General features: G+C 36.0%; 1 protein-coding gene across 4 annotated transcripts in view; it reads right to left on the bottom strand.

Moving 5' to 3' along the window:
- The window catches only part of LOC122812148 (GEM interacting protein), a 1,774,188-nt gene that overhangs the window by 353,992 nt on the left and 1,393,777 nt on the right, over positions 1 to 26,419 (bottom strand). For all 4 annotated transcript variants that reach the window (XM_044084459.1, XM_044084456.1, XM_044084457.1 and 1 more), the window contains one exon: positions 10,746 to 10,943. In XM_044084459.1, the coding sequence (XP_043940394.1) occupies positions 10,746 to 10,943 (198 nt within the window). The remainder of the gene's footprint in view (positions 1 to 10,745; positions 10,944 to 26,419) is intronic.

The following is a 26,419-nucleotide window of genomic DNA, read 5'->3' as shown; positions in this document are numbered from 1 at the left end:
CACTTTCTCTCTATCTCTCTTCTTTCTTCCTATTCTTTTTTATTACTAATGTTCTTTTTCTCTCTTTTTCCCATTATAAGTACTTTACATACTTTTCCTTTTTAAATAACTACAAATGATGCATGTCTTCTAATTCTTCAGTAATGGTATAATTTGACTTAATATCAAAGTGCATTTTTTCTAGTGGGTCAGTAGTGGGGTAACAAGGTGTTTCTGATTAATGTTTCTAAGTAGATGTCTTAGAGTCTTTGTTTAGATACATATAAACATTAATACAGTACATTAATGGTGTTTTATAGATAGCTAAATATAAGTTTATACATATATATTAGGTTCCCTTTTTTCCCTCTCTCTCTGGTTTGGTTAACTGGTGGGTAAATGGTTGAAATATTATAATATGATTTCTGATTTGAGGCAGTTTTATATGAAAGGGTTAATGTTTTCATGATGATGTTTTGTGAGGAAACTGGTGTCTGTGTGACTGTTCTCATTGTGGAGATTCGTGACATGCACTGACAAGGCAGCTTAAGTGTTTTTTTTTTTTTTTTTTGCTTTCTGTAAAGTCTAAAAGCTTCAAGATCTGAATTTCCCACCAAAAATGCTTTTTTCTTCACTAGAGAAACTTCTGCCGTGCATGAGCCTATTTAGATACTTTTTAACAAGTTTATGAAGCTGCAGCTTGAGGAAACAACAGTGATGACATCATTTGACCTTTTGAACTTGTTAAATGGTTGTACTTAGAATTCTTTTCTCTTGCAATTCTGTTATCCTTCACTTAGATACTTTAAATGGTAAATAATTAGTTCTGCTAAAAGTGTTTAACTCCTTTAAAAATGCCTATGTTTTATTATAGATGCATACATTCTGCAGATTCAATGCCACTATTAGTAACTAAATGACATCAAGTGAATGAGGAGCTGCATTAGAAAACTCATTATGCATATTAACATCAGACTTATGTTACATAGCTAAACCTTTAGTAACTAAACAGAGGGTTGTGAGGACCCCCTTTTTTCCCCTCTCTCTCTCTCCCCCCCCTTCCTGATGAAGGACGTCAACATAGATATTGTTAATACTGATGAGTAATATGTGTATAATTGCAAAATATAATAGTTATGTTATAATAAGTGTTTGATATATATATATATATATATATATATATATATATATATATATATATATATATATATATATATATATGCATATATTCAACAGATCCTTACATGAAAAATGTTAGATAGATGACTGACAAAATGGTTAAATCATCTGATGTTTTTTGAAAAGTCTTGGAAATATTGACAATCTTCTTAACCTTCAGCTTCTAATCTTTATACATACTTTGATATGATGTGTTTCTGGCATATCTATATATTAGAGGGGCTATTATCATATGTGACATATTCATATAGCTTCAGATATATTGGACACTCTCATTCTAATGTATATTTCACAGATTCAGATTTCTTTAGTTGCTTTCATAATGCTTTTCTTTTTTGTTTTTATACTATAGTCTAAGCAGAAATGGATAATTTGTGTCTTTTGGTTTTGGAGAGGTGGTGGATGGATTGTTTAGTTAAGTTTTTAACTAAATCAGAAACTTTATGTTTCATGTATGTGTTTGTGAATAGTTTTGCGTTTTTGAAAGTAGTGCTTAATACACATTATGCATTCATGATAAGTAAGTTTTCAGTAGATTTCAAGTCAACATGGAAGAAAGGTCTTTCAGTTAGTAATAATATACACATTATAGTCAATGGCTTATAAATGTTTATCATTAAATATTAATGGTTTGAACAATAATGTCAAAAGAGCTGGTTTACTTAAATATATCAAAATGCATAAAGCCCAGATATTTTTTTTTACAGGAAACCCATCTATTAAAAAAAGATCTACAAAAATACTTATTCAATGGCTATACCATTCTGGCTGATTCATTTTTTACGACTAAGAGAAGGGGCACTCTTATTCTATGGAAAAATACTTATACTATGCCAAGAATTATAGATACAATTTCAGATAAAGATGGGATGCTAAGCATGGTTATTTTGGAAATCAATAGGAAGTATTATACTTTGATTAATACATACTGGATACCAGGACTGAGTACTAAATATGTTGACAAATATCTGGGCCTGATTACTTCAAATGCAAAAGGGGAACTTATAGCAACAGGTGATTTTTAACTGCCTATTATCAGGCAATGATATTTCTAAAAATGGTAAAATAAAACTAACATCTCAAGCCAAAAAGTTAAACAACTTTACAAACCAGATGAACCTTAAAGATATACATGGCTTAAAAGAACATTATTCCTCACAATTCATATCAGTTTGCTACACAAACACTGATAAGGTCTTTGTATCAAATAATATATACTCTGAAATAAGTGACATCTATAATGGCTTGTTCACTTTCGGACCATAATGCTATAAACATTACATTAACTACATATACAGATGATTTAAGATTTCTACAGAGAATTCCTGCTTACATAACTAAGTTAAAAGACTTTAGGGAATGGATAATGAAAGAAATCGACATGTTTATTGAAACAAATGATAATGATGAAGTGACTGATACTATACTATGGGACACCTTTAAAGTTTATATATATGATAGAATAAAATCTTGGTACCTTAAAAAAAGGAGAGAGCAGGACAAAAAACTTTTAGACTTACAAAAAAATATACAAGATAAAAACAGATGCAAAACCAAATAACAAAGTAGCACATAACGAAATTACTAAGTTAAATCAAAATTAATTAGAAGTTCTGAATCATAAGGTAGCCATAAACCTGGAAAATTTTAAATTACAATCTTATGCTATAAATCCCAAATATCTACATAAAATAGCAGTAAGATCCAAAAAAAATAAACAGTCAAAATTTTGTTAATGAGATTAAATATAAAAAGTGATGGTTCAGTTAAGAGTACATCTAACTTAATGGGTATATTAGAAGTGTTCAAAAACTACTATAAAGATATAAATAATAACACACCACTTTTGGAGACAGATAATGTAATAAATACTTTTACCATGGTGGTGCAGTGGTTAGCGTTGTCGCCTCACAGCAAGAGGTTCTCCGGTTCGATCCTTGGCTGGGGTGCCCTCTGTGTGGAGTCTGCATATCCTCCCTGTGGTTGTGTGGGTTTCCTCCGGGTGCTCCGGTTTCCTCCCACATCCCAAAGACATGCTGTAGGTGGATTGGACACTCCAAATTGGCCCTAGGCATGAGTGTGTGCATGTGTGTGCCTTCCATTGAAGGTTGGGCGCTGGGCTGGCAACTCGACACCATAAAACTCCACTGCCAATCATGAGCGGACAGATGATTTACTGTGGTGACCCCTAACCAAGAAAACCCGACAGAAGAAGAAGATAACTACTAAGGTGTCAATGCAACAAAATAACATAGTAAAGAAACAAATAACACTAACAGTTGAAGTGAAAGAGCAAAAAAAAAAAAAAAAAAATTAAAAGATAATAAAGCTCCAGGACTGGATGGAATAATTCCTGAACTATATAAGATTTTTCCTGAATATATAATAAAAAAAATGATGAGTGCCTTTACTATGGTTAAGCAAAAACGTATAACACCGCCATCATGGGAATACTCAATTATATCCCCCATATTAAAACAAGGTAAGGACCCCAAATCTTGTGATACATATAGGCCAATCTCATTACAAACACTGATTATAAAATGTTCATGACAATATTAGCTAATAAGATAAAGAAAATATTATCTAATTGTGGACAGGTCTATATTATAACATTGAAGTTCAAAAACTTTGAATGTTATAATATCGAACCCAGTAAGCGAACGCTTGAAATAGCAAAGCTGCAGAACACCAAATACTTTTCTAGGGAAAGTATTCAGTGGGCCATTTCTGCAGCTTCACTATTTCCTCAACTGTGGAGCGAAGGTTACGGACCGGGTTAAGGAAGTGTGCGAATGAAGGTGAGTGTGCGATTGGGCATGGGTTTGGTGAGTTAAGGTTAGGGCGTGGGTCAGGTAAATGTGTGATTGTGTGGACGTGAGGGTTACGGTGGGGTAGGTGAGTTAGGGTTAGGGAGCGGGTAAGGTGAGTGTGCGATAGTTAGGGACCTTAGGGTCAGGGTTGGGTTAAGGTAAGTGGGTAGCTAGTGGTGTATGTCTGGTTTAGTGTATGGTTTCATGAAGTGTATGTGTGCGGATTGTTTATTTTAGTGTGCTTGAGTTGTGTGTATGTTTGTTGGAACAGTGAATTGTTTCCCTGGGAAAAAATTTGCTATTCTGACTGTTCGGTTTTCTGGTGTTTCGATTGAATGGGGTTGATATTATAACATTCAATGTTTTTAGATTTCAATGTTATAATATAGACCCTCTAATACATAATGATCAGACAGGGTTCCTTCTTCATAGAAAAGTGCAAGATAATATTATTAAATTACTATCATTAATAGACATAGCATGCAAATACAAAAAACAACTATTATCAGCCTAGATGTAGAAATGATTCTATTAGTTGGCCTTATCTACAAAGATTTTTTCAACTTATTAATGAAAATTTATAGTGGCTCACAAGCTTATGTGAAAATTGGATCATGTCTATCCTCACCACTAGAAATCCTCAAGGGAACTAGACAAGGCTGTCCTTTGTCACCATTATTGTTTGCTCTTTCAATGGAACCTTTTGCTACAAATATCAGAGACAAGCAAAATATAAAAGGCTTTCAAATTAATAAGGACTATTGTCCTAAGATACAATTATTTGCTGATGATATGTTGTTAACGTTGGGTGATACTGATGGTTCTTTGCATGATGTTATTAATACCTTAAGCAAGTTTGAAAGAATTTCAGGGCTTAAATTTAATCATAATAAATCCAAAACATTACTAATTAACAAAAAGATCAATAAAAACCTAAGAGAGAATAGCCTGTTTATTTGGGAGAATGATGTATTAGAATATTTGGGTGTCAGTATAAAGAGTACATGGAATGAGTCTGTTAAACTAAACTATGATAATTTAATAACCACCATTAGTGAGCTAATCAAAAGATGGAATAAAATGTTCTTCACAATGAAGGATAGGCTCTCTTTAATTAAAATGATAATTTAACCTAAAATTTTGTTTTATATACAGTTATTGATACTACTCCCTCCCAAAAAACTTATTTAAAAAATTAGATTCCATGCTACTTAAATTTTTATGGTTCCCCTAAAACCTAGGACTGCATATAAATGGCACATTAGAGCTTGGAACAGTAATGGGATAGCATTCCCTAGCAGAGATCTTTATTCCAAATCAGTTATAATTAATGTAATATTACATTGGATCACACCTACCTATATATCTGTGTGGAAAATAATACATGAAATTCATATAACTGATGTCAGAACTATAGAAAATCAATTTAAGGAACAATATGGAATAAGTAGAGTTCATTGGCTTTTATGTGAATTTTGTTTATTTAATAAGAAGTTTGATAATTTTTCTTATGGCATTAATCAAATATTTAATAACTAAATATAATTGATTGTAATTACAGCATTAAACATTTTCTATTTCTTATATTCCCTATAGCATACTCCCCTGATTTCCTAGATTCTTTCAACATCAATGCGATGCAAAAATTAAAAGAAAATAACTTGATATCCTGGCATCAGTTTATTGAAAATAGTATTAAACCACTAAACTCTTTTTTATGTAGTTTGATAATAGTCAAGACAGTTGGTTGTTTATGCACTCATTACGGCAGTTTATAGAAAACAAAATGGGAGTATCAAACAACCTAGAGACTGAATCTATACCTAGTTTGATTCAGATTTTTATTAGGTGTCTTGAAAAGACAGATAATCAAAAATTAAGTATCTCACCTATCTATAAGATACTAAGAGAAGACGCTCTAAAGTTTGACTCATCTTTTTGGAATTATTATGTAAAGATTAATGGAGAACAAATATCTGATAAATCCAAAAAATTGTTATTGAATTCTACGTATGGTACTGACTGATCACTGTCCACAGCCCCTGTAACCTTTTCAAAGAAGCTTATTAGGTTCGGTAGATAGGCCTGACATTCACACAGCCAAAGTGAATGAAGTCTAGATCTATAAAGTTGCCTATGTCTGCACAAATTAGTTCTGTTATGATACATTCAATGGTTTTAAACATAAAAATGGTAAGGCCTGATAGGTCTACAATTACCCAGGTTTGTAGATAGAGAGGCCACCCTTGTGTAGGGGAGACACAGTAAGGCATCAGGTACAAACCCTGTGGATAAGTTGAACAATTTAATTAAATGCTTGGGTAATTCATACTTGGCATTGTAGAGAATGCAGTTGCTGTTTTGTTCCATAGATGTATTGTTTTTGGCCTTTTTCAATGCTTAAACCATTCTCTGTTCTGCTAACTATAAATAAGACCTCAGAGGATTCTCACCAAGAAAATTCAGGGCCTTCAACACATGAACTACATGGACAGACCGAAGGCCCTATCACTGTACTCTGTACCTTATAGGCTGCTGAGAGGTGAGTTGTGCCTAGCCTACTGACCAGTCTTGGACACAGCCCTAATGGAAATGCTGCATATCTGCAAGACAAATGGGACAAAATTCACTCATTCTAGAGATCTCAACCTGGTCTGTGACATTAAGAGGGCAAGCTGGAGAGACAGATATGTCTCGCAGAGATTGATGCTCTTCTGGAACAAACTCCCATGTCATGTAAAACAGAGTTCCTCAATGACCCTATTTAAGCGTAACTTAGACAACTGAATGGGTAACTGTAAATTTACCCCGGGGGTGTCAACTATATCCCTCTTGGATAAAGGCAGTTGGTGCTGATCATAGACTCATGCTGCAAGTATACACCATACAAATTGGTCAATAAGGGAACAATGGTATAAGATGCCTACTAGGCTTATAAAGGTACTAGGGCCAATACTCTAGTAACTTATGAACCTATGACTACTCAGCTCCAACCACAAATTAGATTTAAATAATTTGTATTCAGCAAATGGAAAATAAATCATTGCTAGCTGCCCCTACCCAAGAACTTTTAAATCTCCAAGAAAAAAAACAACTTTAAAGAAAAACAAAAATATAAAATAAAGAAAACTGCAATTACATAAGAGCAAAATTCAAGAAGCAATGGAAATATGCAGACCTAAATTGGAGAAATACAAAATAGTTACTCAATAGCTGCAGTCTCAGAGCAGTCGTAGCTGTCAGTGATTAAATATTTTCCTGTTATGCTTGTCTTAAATAAGAAACTCTACTCAGCTCCTCTCACAAATCAGCTGTATTTAATGCCTTTGAAATCTGTGAATGGAAAACAAATATTTGCAAAATGGCCCTAACCATGAACCTTTAAAACTGCAAGGTGGGGTGAGAAACTTTAAAGTAACAAAAATTAAAATTAAATGAACCGCAATAAAATAAGAGCAAAAATCAAGAAACAATGCAAGAATGCAGATCTAAAATGAAGAAGGCCAAAGCAGTCGCACAACAGCAGCAGCACCAGTAGTCTCGAGCGGTTTAGCTCCCTAGAATTAAATGAAATATATAGGCATCTTGCACTGCTTGGCTATTGTACTGGTGTCAACTGTGTTGAAGGGAACTATATTCACCATTGTACCATCAGTGCTGCTATATACATTATACATTCTTCAGTTAGACATAGTTAAAAAAGCAAATAATCAGACTGACTTTGTTTTTTACATAAAATGCCAAATGTCACATTAAAAAACAATACTCTGAAAAATGTGTATAAACGTGTGTGTGCATATGGCATGCCTGAGTAGCAAAGAATAAATACATAAATATTCCTTTTTGTTTCATATCATAGTTCATACTGTCAAAATGTTCATTCCCTTCTTTCTAGTTTCACACTTAAACATAATCTAATTCCAGTGTCTTATTCCTGTATAGGCAGATAATACGCTTCGTACAGACTGGAGGGGTTTAACTTCCAGTATTACATTTGTGTACTAGCAGGTAGTTGAAGTGAGGCCATAGGAAACTTCTATAATGAAAAGTACATATCAGCAGTAGTAAGCTGGTGTGTGAAGTCTAAGTATTGTAAGGACTGTTCCAGTCTAGCTTGCTTCACCTTTTTTATACAAATGAGTATGGGATGGCTATCAATGATCTGCTAGGACTGAATAGTTTAAAACACGACTGATCTATCCCTTCTGCATCTTTTCTAAATGTAAACATATACAGGATTTAGAAACGCTATATAATACATAAAACCACTTCCCCATTAAACAGACATCGATACAGAAATACCAGAGACCTATCAAATTTTTGCCCCTCTGCTTTCAACAACTGTTTAGATAGCATTAACTGGGATCCCTTAAAAATACTCCCTCTTGATGAAGCAGTTGAATTTTTCAGCTCTGCTTTCCTTAATATCTTAAACAACCTCGCTCCCCTCCGGCTAAAATGAGTAAAAGCCAGGCACACCCCATGGCTCACAAGAGCAACTAAACTGAACATGGCCTCTAGAGACAAAGCCTGGAAGCTTTGGCAAAAGCACAAAAATCCTTCTGCCTTTAAAACCTACAAACACCTTTGCAACCAAGTAAAGCACCTAGTTATTAAAGATAAAAAAAGACTACTGCCACAATCTACAAAACCAACACAAACAAAACCCAAAACACTTATGGAGCTCAATCAACAAGCTATTACCTCCTGGGTCAAACAATAACCCCTGCCCTAACCCAGAAAAAAACCCCACTGAAACAGCCACACTCCAACACATATTTCATAGATATCATACCCAATCTTACCACCAACTTCTCTCAGAACCACTCTAAACCATCAGACCCCCGCTACAAATACCTCCATTCCCCACTCATAACTTCTCTCTAGCACCTATCCCTACTGGCACTGTAAAGAAACTACTACTGAAACTAAAGCCTTGTACTACTGCCCCTGATGACTTGCCCCCAGAATTCCTTCATATAGCCACAGACTCCATTGCCTAGCGCTGTCAGCCTACTTCTTAATAGGTCCATCACAGAGGCCTATGTTCCCACCATTTGGAAAAAAGCATACATTCCCCACTGCACAAGGGCAGTAACAATACAGACATCTCCAAGTTTAAATCCATTGCCATTTTTTCTCCCATCTCAAAATTCCTGGAGAAATATATACACAGCCAACTCCAAAACTTTCTACTCAGCAATAATCTACTAACAATAACCCAACATAGTTTTCGACCTGGACATAGTACCACTACAGCTCTTATATCCTTCTGTGACTATGTCAACTGGGCTTGAGACACCGGAAAACTTGCCTCCTCTCTATTTCTCAACCTCTCCAAAGCCTTTGATACTATCTCTCACCCTCTTCTTCTTATAAAACTGTCCAACCAAGGAATCTTTCCTTCCACCCTACACTGGTTCTCCTACTATCTCACAGACAGGCAACAAGCTACTAAGTGGGTACACTCTTTCTCCTTTCCTCAACACCACTACTGGGGTACCACAAGGATCCATCTTAGGACCTCTGGTATTCATAATGACTTCCACTCTTCTCTCACTCAAGGCTTCTCTCAACATCATCCAATATGCAGATGATTCTATTATCATCTGCACTGCTAATTCTCCACCTGAACTCCTGAAACGTACCCAGTTATCTCTCAGCTTCACCGAAACATGGATGGCTAACAACCACCTGACCATAAACCCCAAGAAAACCTAGCTAATGCTATTCACCCTTAAGAAGACCACTACTATAACCAAAGACTCTTTCACTATTCTCTCCCAAGATAACACTACCATTGAGGTAGTCACACATACTAAGCTTCTAGGTGTCATTATAGATGAACACCTAACTTTTGACTTGCATATACACAGCAACATTAAAAAAGCACACCAGAAACTAGGCATACTATACAGTCACAAAACCTTCCTAAATCAATCCTCTAAACTAGCCACTGCCTCCTACTTCCTGCTACCACCACTTCTTTATGGCGCTCCTCTCTTTACCAACATACAGGCCAGTCTTAAATCCAAACTAGACTCATGCTATAATAAAATCATTAAGTTCATCACTAATGGACGACATTCCTCCCATCATTGTACCTCTCTTCGGCAACTAAACTGGCTGGAACTTCCCCAGCATCTTACATACGTACAACTAACAACTGCCCACAAACTAATATTCAGTCCCTCCAGCTGCTCTTCCCTCTGCTCTCTGCTCACTCTTTACCATCCTAACAGACCTTTCTGCTCTGAAAATCAAATCCTTTTACAAATGGGCAAACCTAACCTCTCTGCTGGTCAAACACTCCACTCCATTTCCACTGCTAGACTGTGGAACTCTCTCCCACCTCACCTCAGAACCATCAATAATGCTTCTTTCTTCAAAAAAGCCTTGAAACAACATCTCACCTCCCAGTGCCTATGCTCATGTGCTAGCTCCACCCCACCTATAACCTAAATTGATCTCTCTCCTATTACTCCATCCTTAGTAAAAACTTTAGAATTTGGATATCATGAAACCTGATATTGTAGTATCCTATTATTTATATGTGAAACCTGATGTTGTAGTATGCTACTGTTGTTGTCTGCTATTCAAATGTCTGCATTGTACAAAACCATTGTAGTTCATGTCTTGTTATTCAAATGCATGTATTTGTAAATCACTGTGGAGCTTTTCTCCCCGGGCCTCCACTGAAAATGGGTACCTGTTGACCCAGTGGACCTTCCTGGTAAACAAATGCAAATAAATAAATAAACAAATGTCCTGTACCTTTGTAAGTGCTTCTTCACGGGAATAGCGTTTCTTTTCCAGCTTTTCCAGCTGTTTGATAGCAGTACTGGGACTTGGACTGCTCATTGCCAGTTGTTCTTCTTCAATCTTAGAGCTCAGCTGGGTAGCTTTTTCTAATTCTTCAGAGCGCTGAATGTACTGATTGCGGGATTTCTGGAGAGAAGTCAAAGAATCTTTCTGAAAAAAAAAAAATCAGGAAAAATCCTTCTTAGTATTTCAACTTTTTATAACATTATGAAGCTATAAGTGACATAGCCTTATGGAAGAAAAAAAATACACATGATGATACAGTTTTTCAAATTATTCTCCATTCAAAATGTATCTGAAGTTATAGCAACAATTTCTTATATTTATTTTATACTATGGTTGTAAGTCAAATCAGTATCCCAGTTGTAAAAAAGACTGATTTTGTTTGTTATATGCACCTTCACTATATGAAAAAGTGCCAGACATCAGGTTAGCAAAATAGCTATTTCAACCCTAATCCACAATGAAATACGCTGTAATTCCTTTACCCTTAATGAAATATGCACTCCAATAATGTGATTCTCAAATGACTGTTACAACTAAATTAATATTGACTTTCCCATTACTAAATTTTCATTGAGGCAGGAACTGTTTTTCAGGTGAAGAGATTATTTTAATAAAATTCAGTTTTATCAGATGAACACAATACCAACAAATGAGTAACTTAAATTTATTTATTTTTCTAGATGGCACAGAAGCAAGAATCAGCTTTATTCAACTATAAGACTCTGTGCCAGTCATTTAACCAGATAGCACTTGTTGGGCATCCATAAACAGGAAGAGCTGTGTCTGGTGAGTTTATGGCAATTCATTGCATTAGCTGTTGGTAACCTAGACACTTAATTTCTAATTGCTTACTTTTCCTATTCATAAAGGATGAGCGGGGAAGAAATGAGACAAGGGGTGTTTTTTTTTTGTTTTTTGAAGAGGGTTAGGAAGCTGCTTTGTTTGTCAAGAATAGAAATCATCTTCCATGAGTAGGGTATAGGTTCCTAGGTATATGCTATGTTAATGACCACAAGGGCTTTTTTATGTTTGGCCATGTATCCCAAATGTATCCAACAAGTTTGGAGCCCTAGATGTTATAGGTATGTATCAGCTAAGTCATGCATGGTCAAACACTTACAAGTTGCCTCTATCCATTAGAGACATAGGTGACAGATTTATTAATTTTTATTTATTTTACATTTGTTGACCGGGTTTGTCCGACTAAGCTAAGTAGCCCTTTTTCAGTGGATGTCCAGGGAGAAAAGCTCCACATGTTCTACAGATTATAATTTACAAAAATAAGTAAACGATCAGCAACTGATTTACAGAAAATATTCAAAGCAACATATACATAAAAAACAAGGATTTGCTACAGTAAACTAATCATTATGTCTGTCAGATTTAGAATCCTACATCATTCAGAAGGACTAACAATAGTTTTGTCACCAGACATAAAATCTTACATTATACAGATAAGAATTATGTAATGTGCTTAGGACAGAGAAGTTAATGTGAGACAAGGTCTAGAGAGTTAGAGAAAGTATTTTTAATTTCCCATCAACTGGTCAAGCTATACTAGAATAGGGTCAGGGAATAACTCTGCTTCACCTGGATGAGAAGCCTGTTGAAGAGAAAGGGTATTCACTGAGATATATACCTGTCTCTCTAACATGTTCTATTTAAGTCACAAACAAGGTTTATGTCCCTGGATCAGGTAGCTCTGATGCCATCTGTTTTGTGGATATGCAAGAGCTCCATCAGAGTGGAATCTTGAGATGCCTTATATGCCAGACGTAGATCACCCCTCAACAGTCTATAAGAGACAGAGTATAGAGAGAGAGAGCATTCAGGTGATCTGCACAGAACATATTGTTAATGCCCTGTATTCTTTTTTGTGAGGGATCTGTGGCTATTTCAGTTGCTGCATGGTACACACTGAAGGAGGTATTGTACTCAATAATGGGTCTGGTGAGAAGTGAATACAGTGAAATGATGTTTCTTGAACCTAGATGCTGTACCCTTGCTGATAGGTTGAGCAACATAGAATTACTTTCGTACTACCTTAGATACACACTGGTCAAAAGCCAGGTTACTGTCTACATATGTCCACAAACACCTGACTTCTGGGTATTCTCTTAGGGGTGTGTTATCAATGAGGTATCCTGGAGTAGCTGAATTCCCAAAGGGTATTATTATGTATTCTTGACATTCAGTTTTAAACTGTGACTATGCCATCAGTTATTTGTCTGTATTAGCCCTTCTTGGAGGATATTAATGCATTGGGGGAGTTCTATGACTGCTCTCAGTTTGTAATTGTCAGCCAGAGGTCTTGGATGTTGGCCTTGACTTCTGAGAAGTAGATGCCAAAAAGTAGATGACCAAGTTCTGAGCCCTAAGGGAGTCTGATAGTAAACAGCCTCTTTGTGGAGGTAGTCTTTCCTATCCTAACTTCCAAGTTCTGGCAGACAAAATGGTCCCATCGACAGGTTATGTGTATGCTTTGATATAGATTCAGGTCCATAGAGCAGGCATTTATGGTACTACCAGTTTATGAATTTGTAAGCGATCAAGCAGGACAGGGTCATTTGATGCCTTGCAGGCCAGACAGACCTTACCATGCAGAAGTCAATAAGAGATGGAATAGAGAGACAGGGCTTTTAATCTTTTTGTGTAACTTATGGAGCTCATATTTAAGATTATTTATACAAAAAAAATAAAGGTCTTTCTAATTAAGTGGCATGTCTGGACAGTAACATGCCAAACGGGGCACTATACAATTGAGTATGGGCCTGATAAGGAAGAAGTAAAGACATTGTAAAGCCTGCTCTGATATCTACATTGACTTCTCCATGTTGGCAAGTGGTTCAAAGCCAAAAAAATCAGAAGGTGTTCCGTTTATTGTTTTACTGAGTAAAAACATATGCACCATGTTCAAAAATGTTTTTTGTTATCTCAGAGTCTTTCCTACAAAACATGGCCCACAGCCATATATGCAGCCTGGTCATATTAACATTTTTGTGTTTGACCAGAGTGGTGCAGCAAAAGCATGCTATGCCCAGAACATAGAAAGCAATGGGTCAAAACAGCCTCTGCTAGTCGGTCAAGAAAAATCTTTGTCAGAGGCTCAACAGTTTGCATATTTTCCTTTGATGAAAAACTCAAAAGACTATGAGTTGTGCCTTGACAGCAGGTGTCTGGATTCCTGTTCTACTGCTGAGGCTACAGTGCAGCTTTGGGGAGTCTGGGGCCCTGCACTGCTGAAATGCCATTATACAATAATATTAAACTGTGGTCTCATCTGCCTGAGTAGGCAGTAACTTAGGTGGATATTAAAGATCCCATTGAAATTATTAGAAAGAAGATGTGTACCTTAGTAATGATCAACATACAATAGGCAAAGCCATCTCAACACAATTTATTTAAAAAATAGAAAATGACAAAAAGGAACCTTAATATAAACAAATACAATTATAATCTACAAGAGTGTCTTATTAAGATGCTTTTTTATAAATTGCATGCATCTATGTAATTCACAATCCCTGTAGTAACCCATTATGTACTGTACAATGCTTTCTCCCATCTGCCTCTTTAAGTTTTCCATACAGCTCACAAAGCAATGCTGTCAAAGACAACTTTCATGTGAGAATCATTACACATGTAATGAGCATAACAGATTATAGCTAGATGTTTTTTATCTTAATGGCAGGACAGCATAATTTAGCAGTTAAACAAATTCTCCAAACCTTTCCTTCTAAAATAGAGAAAGAATATTTAACTTTTTCTCAAACTCCCAATTTATCACTGAGCAAAGTGTTTCTAAATGAGTCATAGATTTTAATTTGGACTTAAGAAAAGGTTTCTTGTTGGACAGTGCCCAAAAGAACTCCTGCCATTGTACCCTTTTACTAATGTTTTTTGTTCTGTCCTTGAAGCTGGCTTCATGCAATGCAATATTGGTCTTTAAGACTAGCTTAGTGCAATACTGGTAATTCTTACATCGGTCTTTAAGGTTAGCTTAGTGCAATGGTGGTAACTCAATACATTGGTCTTTAAGGTTAGCTTAGTGCAATGCTGGTAACTCCTGTAGTTAAGTTTTAAACATACATCCACACTTCCATAATTTTAAGTTAACTAGAATTAGATTTGCAATGAAGTATTATGATCTTTTAGTGATAATATGAGCTAGTATTTAAACATATAATTCCAGCAATTTAAGAACGTAGTTTATTTGAATAGTAATTTTGTTGTATTATAAATAATTAATATTAATTTGATGTGTTTTTACATTTGAAGAGATTCAGTATATTTATACATATCTCTATATGCATTTTATATGTACATATCTTGAATTATGGAAGAATAGCTTAAAGCAATTCCCCATATGTATTATTATCATACTTATTATTACATATATTTTTTACTTTGATGTGGCATCTATATTTTATTAATTATGGATGCATGGTGGAAATTGTAGTCTCGATTGTTCTTGTTTATAAACGGCAGCATTGCCTTGTTTACAAATGGTAATACTGCACTGTTAAATTTTATGTTGAACAGGAAGAGTTAATTTTGTTAGCCTATGCCATTACAGCATGTGCGCTGATTGGCTTAAGCACTTCCTGACACCTCATTTAAATAAAAGTTTGTATTTTGTATGTATGCATCTGAAGAAGTTTATTTTATTAAAAGGAATGCACTTTATGCACTATCCGACTGAATTGCGAAGTCGTTTTCTTTACTGTAGTAGTTTTTTTTGTGTGTTTTACAACTCTTTACATTGGTCTTTAAGGCTAGCTTAGTGCAATGCTGGTAACTCATTGCATTGGTGTTTAAGGCTGGCTTAGTGCAATGCTGGTAACTCTTTACATTGGTCTTTAAGGCTGGCTTGGTGCAATGCTGGTAACTCAACACATTGGTGTTTAAGGTTAGCCTAGTGCAATGCTGGTAACTCCTGTAGTTATGTTTTAAACAAACATCCACGCTTCCATAACTTTAAGTTAACTAGAGTTAGATTTGCAATAAAGTATTATGACCTTTTAGTGATAATATGAACAAATATTTAAATATATATTCCAGCAATTTAAGAACGTAGTTTATTTGAATACTAATTTTGTTTTATTATAAATAATTAATATTAGTTTGATGTGATTTTACATTTGAAGAGATTTAGTATATTTATACATATCTCTATATGCATTTTATACGTACATATCTTGAATTATGGAAGAATAGCTTAAAGCAATTCCCCATATGTATTATTATCATACTTATTATAACATATATTTTTTACTTTGATGTGGCATCTATATTTTATTAATTATGGATGCATGTTGGAAATTGCAGTCTCGATCGTTCTTGTTTATAAATGGCAGCATTGCCTTGTTTACAAATGGTAATATTCCACTGTTAAATTTTATGTTGAACAGGAAGAGTTAATTTTGTTAGCCTACACCATTACAGCATGTGCGCTGATTGGCTTAAGCACTTCCTGACACCTCATTTTAGTAAAAGTTTATATTTTGTATGTATGCATTTGAAGAAGTTTATTTTATTAAACGAAAAGTGCTTTATGCACTATCCAACTGCATTCTGAAGCCATTTTCTTTATTGTAGTAGTATTTTTTGTGTTTTACTATTTGGTTTGTGTGTAGGGTTACTACCTTTTTAAATGCTCAAAGTGGGACATTTTTTGTAGAAATGTCTGATTTTACACGGCAAAACATACCCAAGGCCAGTACAAAGGACAGAACTTCACTTTGTTGCCTAAATAAAAACTTATTCTTGTAGAATTTTAGTTGCTTATTCTGTTTCTTATAATACTTAAGTCTTTCAGATACAAAATAATTGTTTTATGCAACTATTTAAGAAAACATAGGAAATATTTTTGTCCTAAAATCTCAGGACATTTGCCATTTTTTCAATTTTTTTGCAGGACACAACTGCCAAAAGAGGGACTGTGCCTTGCAAAGTGGGACAGGTGGTAACCCTATTTGTGTATTATGGCAATGGAAGCACAGGCAGTCCAAGGTTATTCAGTCAAACACAAGATGGAGTGGAGAATAGCGAACTGACAGTTTTGATTGAGGCTATGGCTAAACGGATGGAATTGTTAACATCGTGTTTGGAAACACTAGACAACCAGCACCGAGAACTCCGTGAGTCAGTTTCGTTGCCTAATACTTTGCTTACATTACATGGACAGGATGGAAGTAACAAGCTAGCATTAGCAAATGCTTGTTTAAATGCAAATATGGATAATACTTCACATCTTAGTGGTTTGCAACCACAGGGCGCTGGTAACTTGCAAACTTCATTAATTCAGCAAGGAGCTACCATTCGAGTGCAACAAGGACGTTCTATGAATGTGCAACAAGAGATTCATACCTTGGGGCTTATTGGAGCCCCCATATTAATAGATTGGCTAAACAGAAATTTTTCTTTTTCTATGGAAGTTCACAATCCACTTTGGGGGCAACCGGCTGGAGGTAATGTTAATCTCAATAGCAGTATTGCTGATATGCTGAAATTATTTGACATTAAACTTGTTAAACTTAAAAAATTACAACTTGAAATTTCATATTTTAAAGAATGTTTAAAACAGCGTATTGTACCTAAAGGCCTAAGGAGATTTCAATAGCCACAGGCTTAGTTAATAACTTTGTTTTTAACTTAGAATTACTTCAGTTATAGGATAAACAGGGTTTTGAATTACTGGAACTTATGATTAAGCATTATAATTCATGGGTTGAAACCATCTCTAAGGAAGTGCCTGAAGTAGATCTCAACATTAAGGAGCATTTGGACTTTAACAGGTATCCATACAATTACACAGGAACTTTTACTAGTATTGATCAGTACCTTAATAAACTGAAATCTACTAAAGTTAAAAAGTTGCAACGAGAATGTTTAGCCTATGATAATGGTACGGCTTATCCAAGCCCACCCAAATCACAAATGTGGGCACCCAATAATAACAATAATGCTACAATACAAGGCCATTCCCAGAAGGGCGACTTGGAGCTAAATCCTAACCTTTGAACAACAAGGGAACTCCCAGACTTATCATCAGGAGGATATGACTGAGTCCTTCTCCATAAGGAGAAGTGAGAGAATTAATAACCAAAATGGAAGGGGGCAGCAGAAAGATGGGGGCAATACTATACCGGTTACAAATTTTCAGAACTCCAACCAACAAGGGGCTATCCCCAAACAGGTGAATTATACGAACAACAGGAAGAACAGCAGGAAGTTCAACAAGAAGACACGTTAGTGGCTTATCCTGATTTGAAAGATTATGTGAGTATCATCAGAAACAACAAAGGCGACTTCCAAATTTTCAACTATTCTGAAGCAGATATCATCCCAGAAATAGTCGCATTATTGGCTTGGGGGTACACTTTCATACCCTCACAACACATCAATGTGGCCAGAACAATTCTGGACATTAAAAATTACACCAGGAAGTTGAACTTGAACATTTTATTTGGTGACAATGACAATAACATTTCATATTCCAGGATCCCCCTACGTGTACCAAGTACTTTTAATCCACCACTACACCCCATCATACAAATATTCGAACATTCATGTGAGCTTGATCTAGGGTACCTAGAGAAACATTCCAAGAATATTAATGCAAAGATGAATGTCAGTAAATGTGAGTGGGATGAACTCAATTATTTAAGATCACTTAAGGTATGGGTTTCCAAACCTGATAAAGGTGGTGGCTTGACTATAATGGATCATCATGATTATGTGAAACGAATGAGGGATATTCTAGCAGGGGAAGCCTATCAAGCAGCTTCCTCAATGAAGTCAACATGGCATACCAATGGATCAAAATGTATTTGAGTGATTTATTCACTGAAGATAGAATTGAGGTCAATTTATTTAACTACATGACCATGCCTTACCCTAAAATCCCAAGATTGTTCGGGATACCTAAGATCCACAAGGATCTGACTAATCCATGGCCGAGACTCAGTCACCTACCCACGTGCCAAAGTGATGGATTCTATCCTGAAAAGATATTTGACAAGTCAGGGACAAGTCTGAAAAGATTCTTGGTCATTCCTAAAGAAAATTAGTGATCTGGGCTATTGTGAGAATCATAGTTTTCTCACAATAGATGTAAATGATCTTTAAACATCAATCCCACACTTGGAAGGTATTGAATGGATTATGGAAATGTTAAGGAGGAAAGGTGCTCCTGAATCAGAAATCTCACTGGTATCTGAATTATTAGACATTGTTTTATCAAATAATTATTTTGTTTTTGAGAATGACTTTTATTTGCTGAAAATTGGGGTTGCCATGGGTTCCTCTTTTGGATCCAGTTTGGCAAACCTAGATATGGCATTCTGGGAGACGGAATTTGTTTTTAAAAAGGGAGGAATGTAAGAACCTGATTTTGTTTTACACTTGGTTTTTGGATTATATTTTTATCATGTTGAAAGGGGAATTAGCTGATGCTAACAGATTAGTAGATTACTTTAATAGTACTACATCCTTCCTGAAATTTACTCACACCTTTGACAAAGAAGAAATAGCTTACTTAGAGATTAATCTAAGGAAAGACAGAAGGGGGAATTGATATGTTTCCAGTATTTTCAGGAAAAGGACTTACTCCAACTCATTTCTCCATTATTCCAGCTGCCACCCTTACCAGCAGAAACGTTTGGTCATTAAAGGCCAACTGGTAAGGGCGGCTAGAATAATTACAATGGATGGAGATTTTGATGTGGAATGTAACTTATTAAAAAACATGTTCCTAGCTCATGCCTACCCTCATTGAAGAAGTTAAGAGTAAGAGAAGGTCAGGTTTCTATACCCCGATCCTAGGTTCAGGAGTGGAACCCACATCAATATTAAGTGACACATTAGGGATGGATGCTAATATGGAAAGTTCAGTTACACAAGTTGATTTCGCTCTTAGCCTAGTTACCACCTATAGTTATCTTGTTCAGGACTTAGTCTGGAAAAACTGGGAATGGCTAAGACGTGACCCAACCCTATTCAGTAAACTAGGCAGCTTACCTAAAATTATTTACAGGACAGGTTGTAAGATTAAGAACCTCTTGCAATCTAATAGACCACAGCCAGTTAAATATCCAGGGATGTTCAAGTGTGAATCCTGCAATTTTTGCAAGTTCATAGAAGTGGGAAATACATTTGAGGTGAACAACCATGTCTTTAGATTAAAAGACAGATATAATTGTAATATAAAATGTGTAGTATATTTAGCTGTCAGTCTTGCCCAGTATTTTATATAGGGAAGATGAAGCGTAAGCTCCGAGAATGGGTGCACAAACACCAATATGCCATTAATAAAAAGAAAATGGAGAATGCACTAGCTAAGCATATTGCAACAGCTCCAAACCACAAATTTAAATTTAAGATTATCGACCATGTTAAACAAGATATCCGAGTTGGTCCGATTTCTTAGAAACTTGAACATTATTGGCAAATTCACCTCAGTGCATACTACTTCCCAGGGATCAATGGCATGTGTTCAATTAGAGGCTTATTAAATTAAAAAGTTTAACTAGATAATAGAATGTGCCTGTTAGTTGTGCCATAGGAATTCTTTTAAACTGGCATTACTGATAATGTTTACTGTTTGAAATAATTAATTCCAGTGACAGTTATAGTATGTATATTAGATATAGATTTCCTTTTAGTGCCTAAATTAATGGTCATTCAAGACTGTGTATTAGTAATCCAGCGAATGGCACATTATGTACATTAGATATAGAATTAATCTTAGCACTGATATCTTTCATTATTTCAAACTATGTATAAATATCAGGCGTATGTTACTTGTATTGCTTACAAGCCCCGTAGTTATGTTTTAAACATACATCCACACTTCCATAACTTTAAGTTAACTAGAGTTAGATTTGCAATGAAGGATTATGGCCTTTTAGTGATAATATGAACTATTATTTAAACATATAATTCCAGCAATTTAAGAATGTAGTTTATTTGAATAGTAATTTTGTTTTATTATAAATAATTAATATTAATTTGATGTGTTTTTATATTTGAAGAGCTGTAGTATATTTTTACATATCTCTATATGCATTTTATATGTACATATCTTAACTTATGGAAGAATAGCTTAAAGCAATTCCCCATATGTATTATTATCATACTTATTATTACATATATTTTTACTTAGATGTGGCATCTATATTTTATTAATTATGGATGCATGGTGGAAATTGTACTCTCAATCCTTCTTTTTTATAAATGGAAACATTGCCTTGTGACTAAAGCACTTTCTGACACCTCATTTAAGTAAGTTTGTATTTTGTATGTATGCATCTGAAGAAGTTTATTTTATTAAACAAAAATCACTTTATGCACTATCCGACTGCATTCTGAAGCCGTTTTCTTTATTTTAATAGTTTTTTTGTGTTTTACAACTATTTACATTAGTCTTTAAGGTTAGCTTAGTGCAATGCTGGTAACTCATTAGATTGGTCTTTAAGGCTGGCTTAGTGCAATGCTGGTAACTCTTTACATTGGTCTTTAAGGCTAGCTTAATGCAATGCTAGTAACTCATTACATTGGTCTTTAAGGCTGCTGTAGTGCAATGCTGGTAACTCATTACATTGGTCTTTAAGGCTGGCTTAGTGCAGTGCTGGTAACTCAATACATTGGTCTTTAAAGTTAGCTTATTGCAATGCTGGTAACTCATTAAGTTGGTCTTTAAGGCTGCCGTAGTGCGATGCTGGTAACTCATTACATTGGTCTTTAAGGCTAGCTTAGTGCAATGCTGGTAACTCATTACATTGGTCTTTAAGGATGATGTTGTGGAATGCTGGTAATTCATTACATTGTTCTTTATGGTTGATGTAGTGCAATGCTGGTAACTCATTAAACTGGTCTTTAAGGCTGCTGCATTGCAATACTGGTAACTCATTACATTGGTCCTTATGGCTGCCATAGTGTAATGCTGGTAACTCATTACATTGGTCTTTAATGCTGGATTAGTGCAATGCTGGCAACACAATAAATTAGTGTTTAAGGCTGGCTTAGTGCAACGCTGATAACTCATTACACTTGTCTTTAAGGCTGCTATAGAGTAATGCTGGCAATTCATTACATTGGTCTTTAAGGCTGATTCGTGCAATGCTGGCAACTCAATACATTGGTCTTTAAGGCTCCCATAGTGTAATGCTGGTAACTCGTTTCATTGGTCTTTAAGACTGGCTTAGTGCAATGCTGGTAACTCAATACCTTGGTCTTTAAGGCTGACAGTGCAATGCTAGCAAATCAATACATTGGTCTTTAAGGCTTCCGTAGTGCAATGCTGGTAACCCATTACATTGGTCTTTAAGGCTGCCATAGTGCAGTACTGGTAACTCGTTACATTGGTCTTTAAGGCTGGCTTACTGCAATGCTGGCAACACAATAAATTAGTCTTTAAGGCTGCCATAGTGAAATGCTGGTAACTCATTCCATTGGTCTTTAAGGATGGTGTAGTGCAATGCTGACAACTCAATAAATTGGTCTTTAAGGCTGCCATAGTGCAATGCTGGTAACTCATTACATTGGTCTTTATGGCTGCCATAATGTAATGCTGGTAACTTATTACATGGGTCTTTAAGGCTGCTGTAGGGCAATGCTGGTAACTCATTACATTGGTCTTTAAGGCTGCTTTAGTGCAATGCTGGGCAACTCAATACATTGGTCTTTAGGACTTGCTTAGTGCAATGTTGGCAAATCAATACCTTGGTCTTTAAGGCTGCTGTAGGGCAATGCTGGTAACTCATTACATTGGTCTTTAAGGCTGGCTTAGTGCAATGCTGGTATCTCATTATATTGCTCTTTAAGGTTAGCTTAGTGTAATGTTGGTAACTATATGTTTTTTTAAGGCTAGCTTAGTGCAATGCTGGTAACTCTTTACATTGGTCTTTAAGGCTGCTGTAGTGCAATGCTGGTAACCCTTTACATTTGTCTTTAAGGCTGGCTTAGTGCAATGCTGGTAACTCATTACACTGGTCTTTAGGGCTTGCTTAGAGCAATGTTGGCAACTCAATACCTTTGTCTTTAAGGCTCCTGTAGTGCAATGCTGGTAACTCATTACACTGGTCTTTAAGGCTGGCTTAGTGCAATGCTGATAACTCTTCACATTTGTCTTTAACTGGCTTAGTGCAACGCTGATAACTCATTACACTTGTCTTTAAGGCTGCTGTAGGGCAATGCTGGTAACTCATTACATTGGTCTTTAAGGCTGGTTTAGTGCAATGCTGGGCAACTCAATACATTGGTCTTTAAGACTCCTGTGGTGCAATGCTGGTAACTCGTTATATTGGTCTTTATGACTGCTGTAGTACAATGCTGTTAACTGATTAAATTGGTCTTTAAGGCTGGCTTAGTGCAATGCTGATAACTCTTTACATTGGTCTTTAAGGCTAGATTAGTGCAAAATTGGTAACTCATTGCATTGGTCTTTAAGCCTCCCGTAGTGCAATGGTGGTAACTCATTACATTGGTCTTTAAGTCTGGCTTAGAGCAACGCTGGTAACTTGTTACTTTGATATTTAATGCTGGCTTAGTGCAATGCTGGTAACTCTTTACATTTGTCTTTAAGGCTGGCTTAGTGCAATGCTGATAACTCATTACATTGGTCTTTAGGGCTTGCTTAGTGCAATATTGGCAACTCAATACCTTGGCCTTTAAGGCTTCCATAGTGCAATGCCGGTAACTCATTACATTGGTCATTATGGCTGCCATAGTGCAATGCTGGTAACTCATTACATTGGTCTTTAACTGGCTTAGTGCAATGTTGATAATTCTTTACATTTGTCTTTAATTGGCTTATTGCAATACTGATAACTCTTTACATTGTTCTTTAACTGGATTAGTGCAGTGCTGATAACTCATTACACTGGTCTTTAAGGCTGCTGTAGGGAATGCTGGCAATTCATTACATTGGTCTTTAAGGGTGGCTTAGTTCAATACTGGTAACTCGTTACATTGTTCTTTAAGGCTGGCTTACTGCAATGCTGGCAACACAATAAATTAGCGTTTAAGGCTGGCTTAGTGCAATGCTGGTAACTCTTTACATTGGTCTTTAAAGCAGTCTTAGTGCAATGCTTGTAACTCATTGCATTGGTCTTTAAGGCTGGCTTAGTGCAATGCTGGTAACTCTTTATATTGGTCTTTAAGGCAGTCTTAGTGCAAATCTTGTAGCTCATTGCATTGGTTTTTAAGGCTGGCTTAGTGCAATGCTGGTAACTCTTTACATTTGTCTTTAAGGCTGGCTTAGTGCAATGCTGATAACTCATTACATTGGTCTTTAGGGCTTGCTTAGTGCAATATTGGCAACTCAATACCTTGGCCTTTAAGGCTTCCATAGTGCAATGCCGGTAACTCATTACATTGGCCATTATGGCTGCCATAGTGCAATGCTGGTAACTCATTACATTGGTCTTTAACTGGCTTAGTGCAATGCTGATAATTCTTTACATTTGTTTTTAACTGGCTTATTGCAATACTGATAACTCTTTACATTGTTCTTTAACTGGATTAGTGCAATGCTGATAACTCATTACACTGGTCTTTAAGGCTGCTGTAGTGAATGCTGGCAATTCATTACATTGGTCTTTAAGGGTGGCTTAGTTCAATACTGGTAACTCGTTACATTGGTCTTTAAGGCTGTCTTACTGCAATGCTGGCAACACAATAAATTAGCGTTTAAGGCTGGCTTAGTGCAATGCTGGTAACTCTTTACATTTGTCTTTAAGGCTGGCTTAGTGCAATGCTGATAACTCATTACATTGGTCTTTAGGGTTGCTTAGTGCAATATTGGCAACTCAATACCTTGTTCTTTAAGGCTTCCATAGTGCAATGCCGGTAACTCATTACATTGGTCATTATGGCTGCCATAGTGCAATGCTGGTAACTCATAACATTGGTCTTTAAGGCTGCTGTAGTGAATGCTGGCAATTCATTACATTGGTCTTTAAGGGTGGCTTACTTCAATACTGGTAACTCGTTACATTGGTCTTTAAGGCTGGCTTACTGCAATGCTGGCAACACAATAAATTAGTCTTTAAGGCTGCCGTAGTGTAATGCTAGTAACTCATTCCATTGATCTTTAAGGCTGGTGTAGTGCAATGCTGACAACTCAATAAATTGGTCTTTAAGGCTGCCATAGTGCAATGCTGGTAACTCATTACATTGGTCTTTATGGCTGCCATAATGTAATGCTGGCAACTCAATACATTGGTCTTTAGGCTCCCGTAGTGCAATGCTGGTAACTCATTACATTTATCTTTATGGCTGCCGTAGTGCAATGCTATTGACTGATTACATTGTGATTTAAGGCTGTCATAGTGCAATGCTGGTAACTCATTACATTGGTCTTTAAGGCTGGCGTAGTGCAATGCTGGCAACTCAAAACATTGGTCTTTAAGGATGGCTTAGTGCAATGCTGGTAACTCATTACATTGTTCTTTAAGGCTGGCTTAGTGCAATGCTGGTAACTCATTACATTGGTCTTTAAGGCTGGCTTAGTGCAGTGCTGGTAAGTCATCCCATTGGTGTTTAAGGCTAACTTAGTACAATGCTGGCAACACAATAAATTAGTCATTAAGGCTGCCGTAGTGCAATGCTGGTAACTCATTCCATTGGTCTTTAAGGCTGGTGAAGTGCAATGCTGACAACTCAATAAATTGGTCTTTAAGGCTGCCATAGTGCAACACTGGTAACTCATTCCATTGGTCTTTAAGGCTGGTGAAGTGCAATGCTGACAACTCAATAAATTGGTCTTTAAGGCTTCCATAGTGCAACACTGGTAACTCATTACATTGGTCTTTGCAGCTGCTGTAATGTAATGCTGGTAACGTATTACATTAGCATTTAAGGCTGCTGTAGGGCATTGCTGGTAACTCATTACCTTGGTCTTTAAGGCTGGTTTGGTGCAATGCTGGCAACTCAATACATTGGTCTTTAAAGCTTCCGTAGTGCAATGCTGGTAACTCATTACATTGGTCTTTATGGCTGACATAGTGCAATGCTGTTAACTGATTACATTGGTATTTAAGGCTGGCTTAGTGCAATGCTGGTAACTCTTTACATTGTTCTTTCAAACTGCTGTAATGAAATGCTAGTATCTCATTACATTGGTCTTTAAGGCTAGCTTAGTGCAAAGCTGGTAACTCATTACATTGGTCTTTAAGGTTCCTGTAGTGCAATGCTGGTAACTCATTACATTGTTCTTTATGGCAGCAGTAGTGCAATGCTGGTACCTCATTACATTGGTGTTTAAAGCTAACTTAGTGCAATGGTGGTAACTCATTAAATTGGTCTTTAAGGCTGGATTAGTGCAATGCTGGTAACTCATTACATTGGTATTTAATGCTGGCTTACTGCAATGCTGGTATCTCATTACATTGACCTTTAAGGTTAGCTTAATGCAATGCTGGTAACTCATTATATTGGTCTTAAAGGCTAACGTAGTGCAATAGTGGTAACTCATTACATTGGTCTTTAAGGCTGGCTTAGTGCAATGCTGGTAACTCATTACATTGGTAGTTAATGCTGGCTTAGTGCAATGCTGGTAACTCATTACATTGGCCTTTAAGGATAGAGTAATGCAATGCTGGCAACTCATTAGATTGTTC

This window comes from Protopterus annectens, chromosome 9.part0 (assembly GCF_019279795.1).
Source record: "Protopterus annectens isolate FY-2018-M chromosome 9.part0, PAN1.0, whole genome shotgun sequence".
NCBI classification, from domain to species: domain Eukaryota; kingdom Metazoa; phylum Chordata; order Ceratodontiformes; family Protopteridae; genus Protopterus; species Protopterus annectens.
The sequence above is the reverse complement of the archived record's forward strand: the minus strand, read 5'-3'. Positions and strand labels throughout refer to the sequence as shown.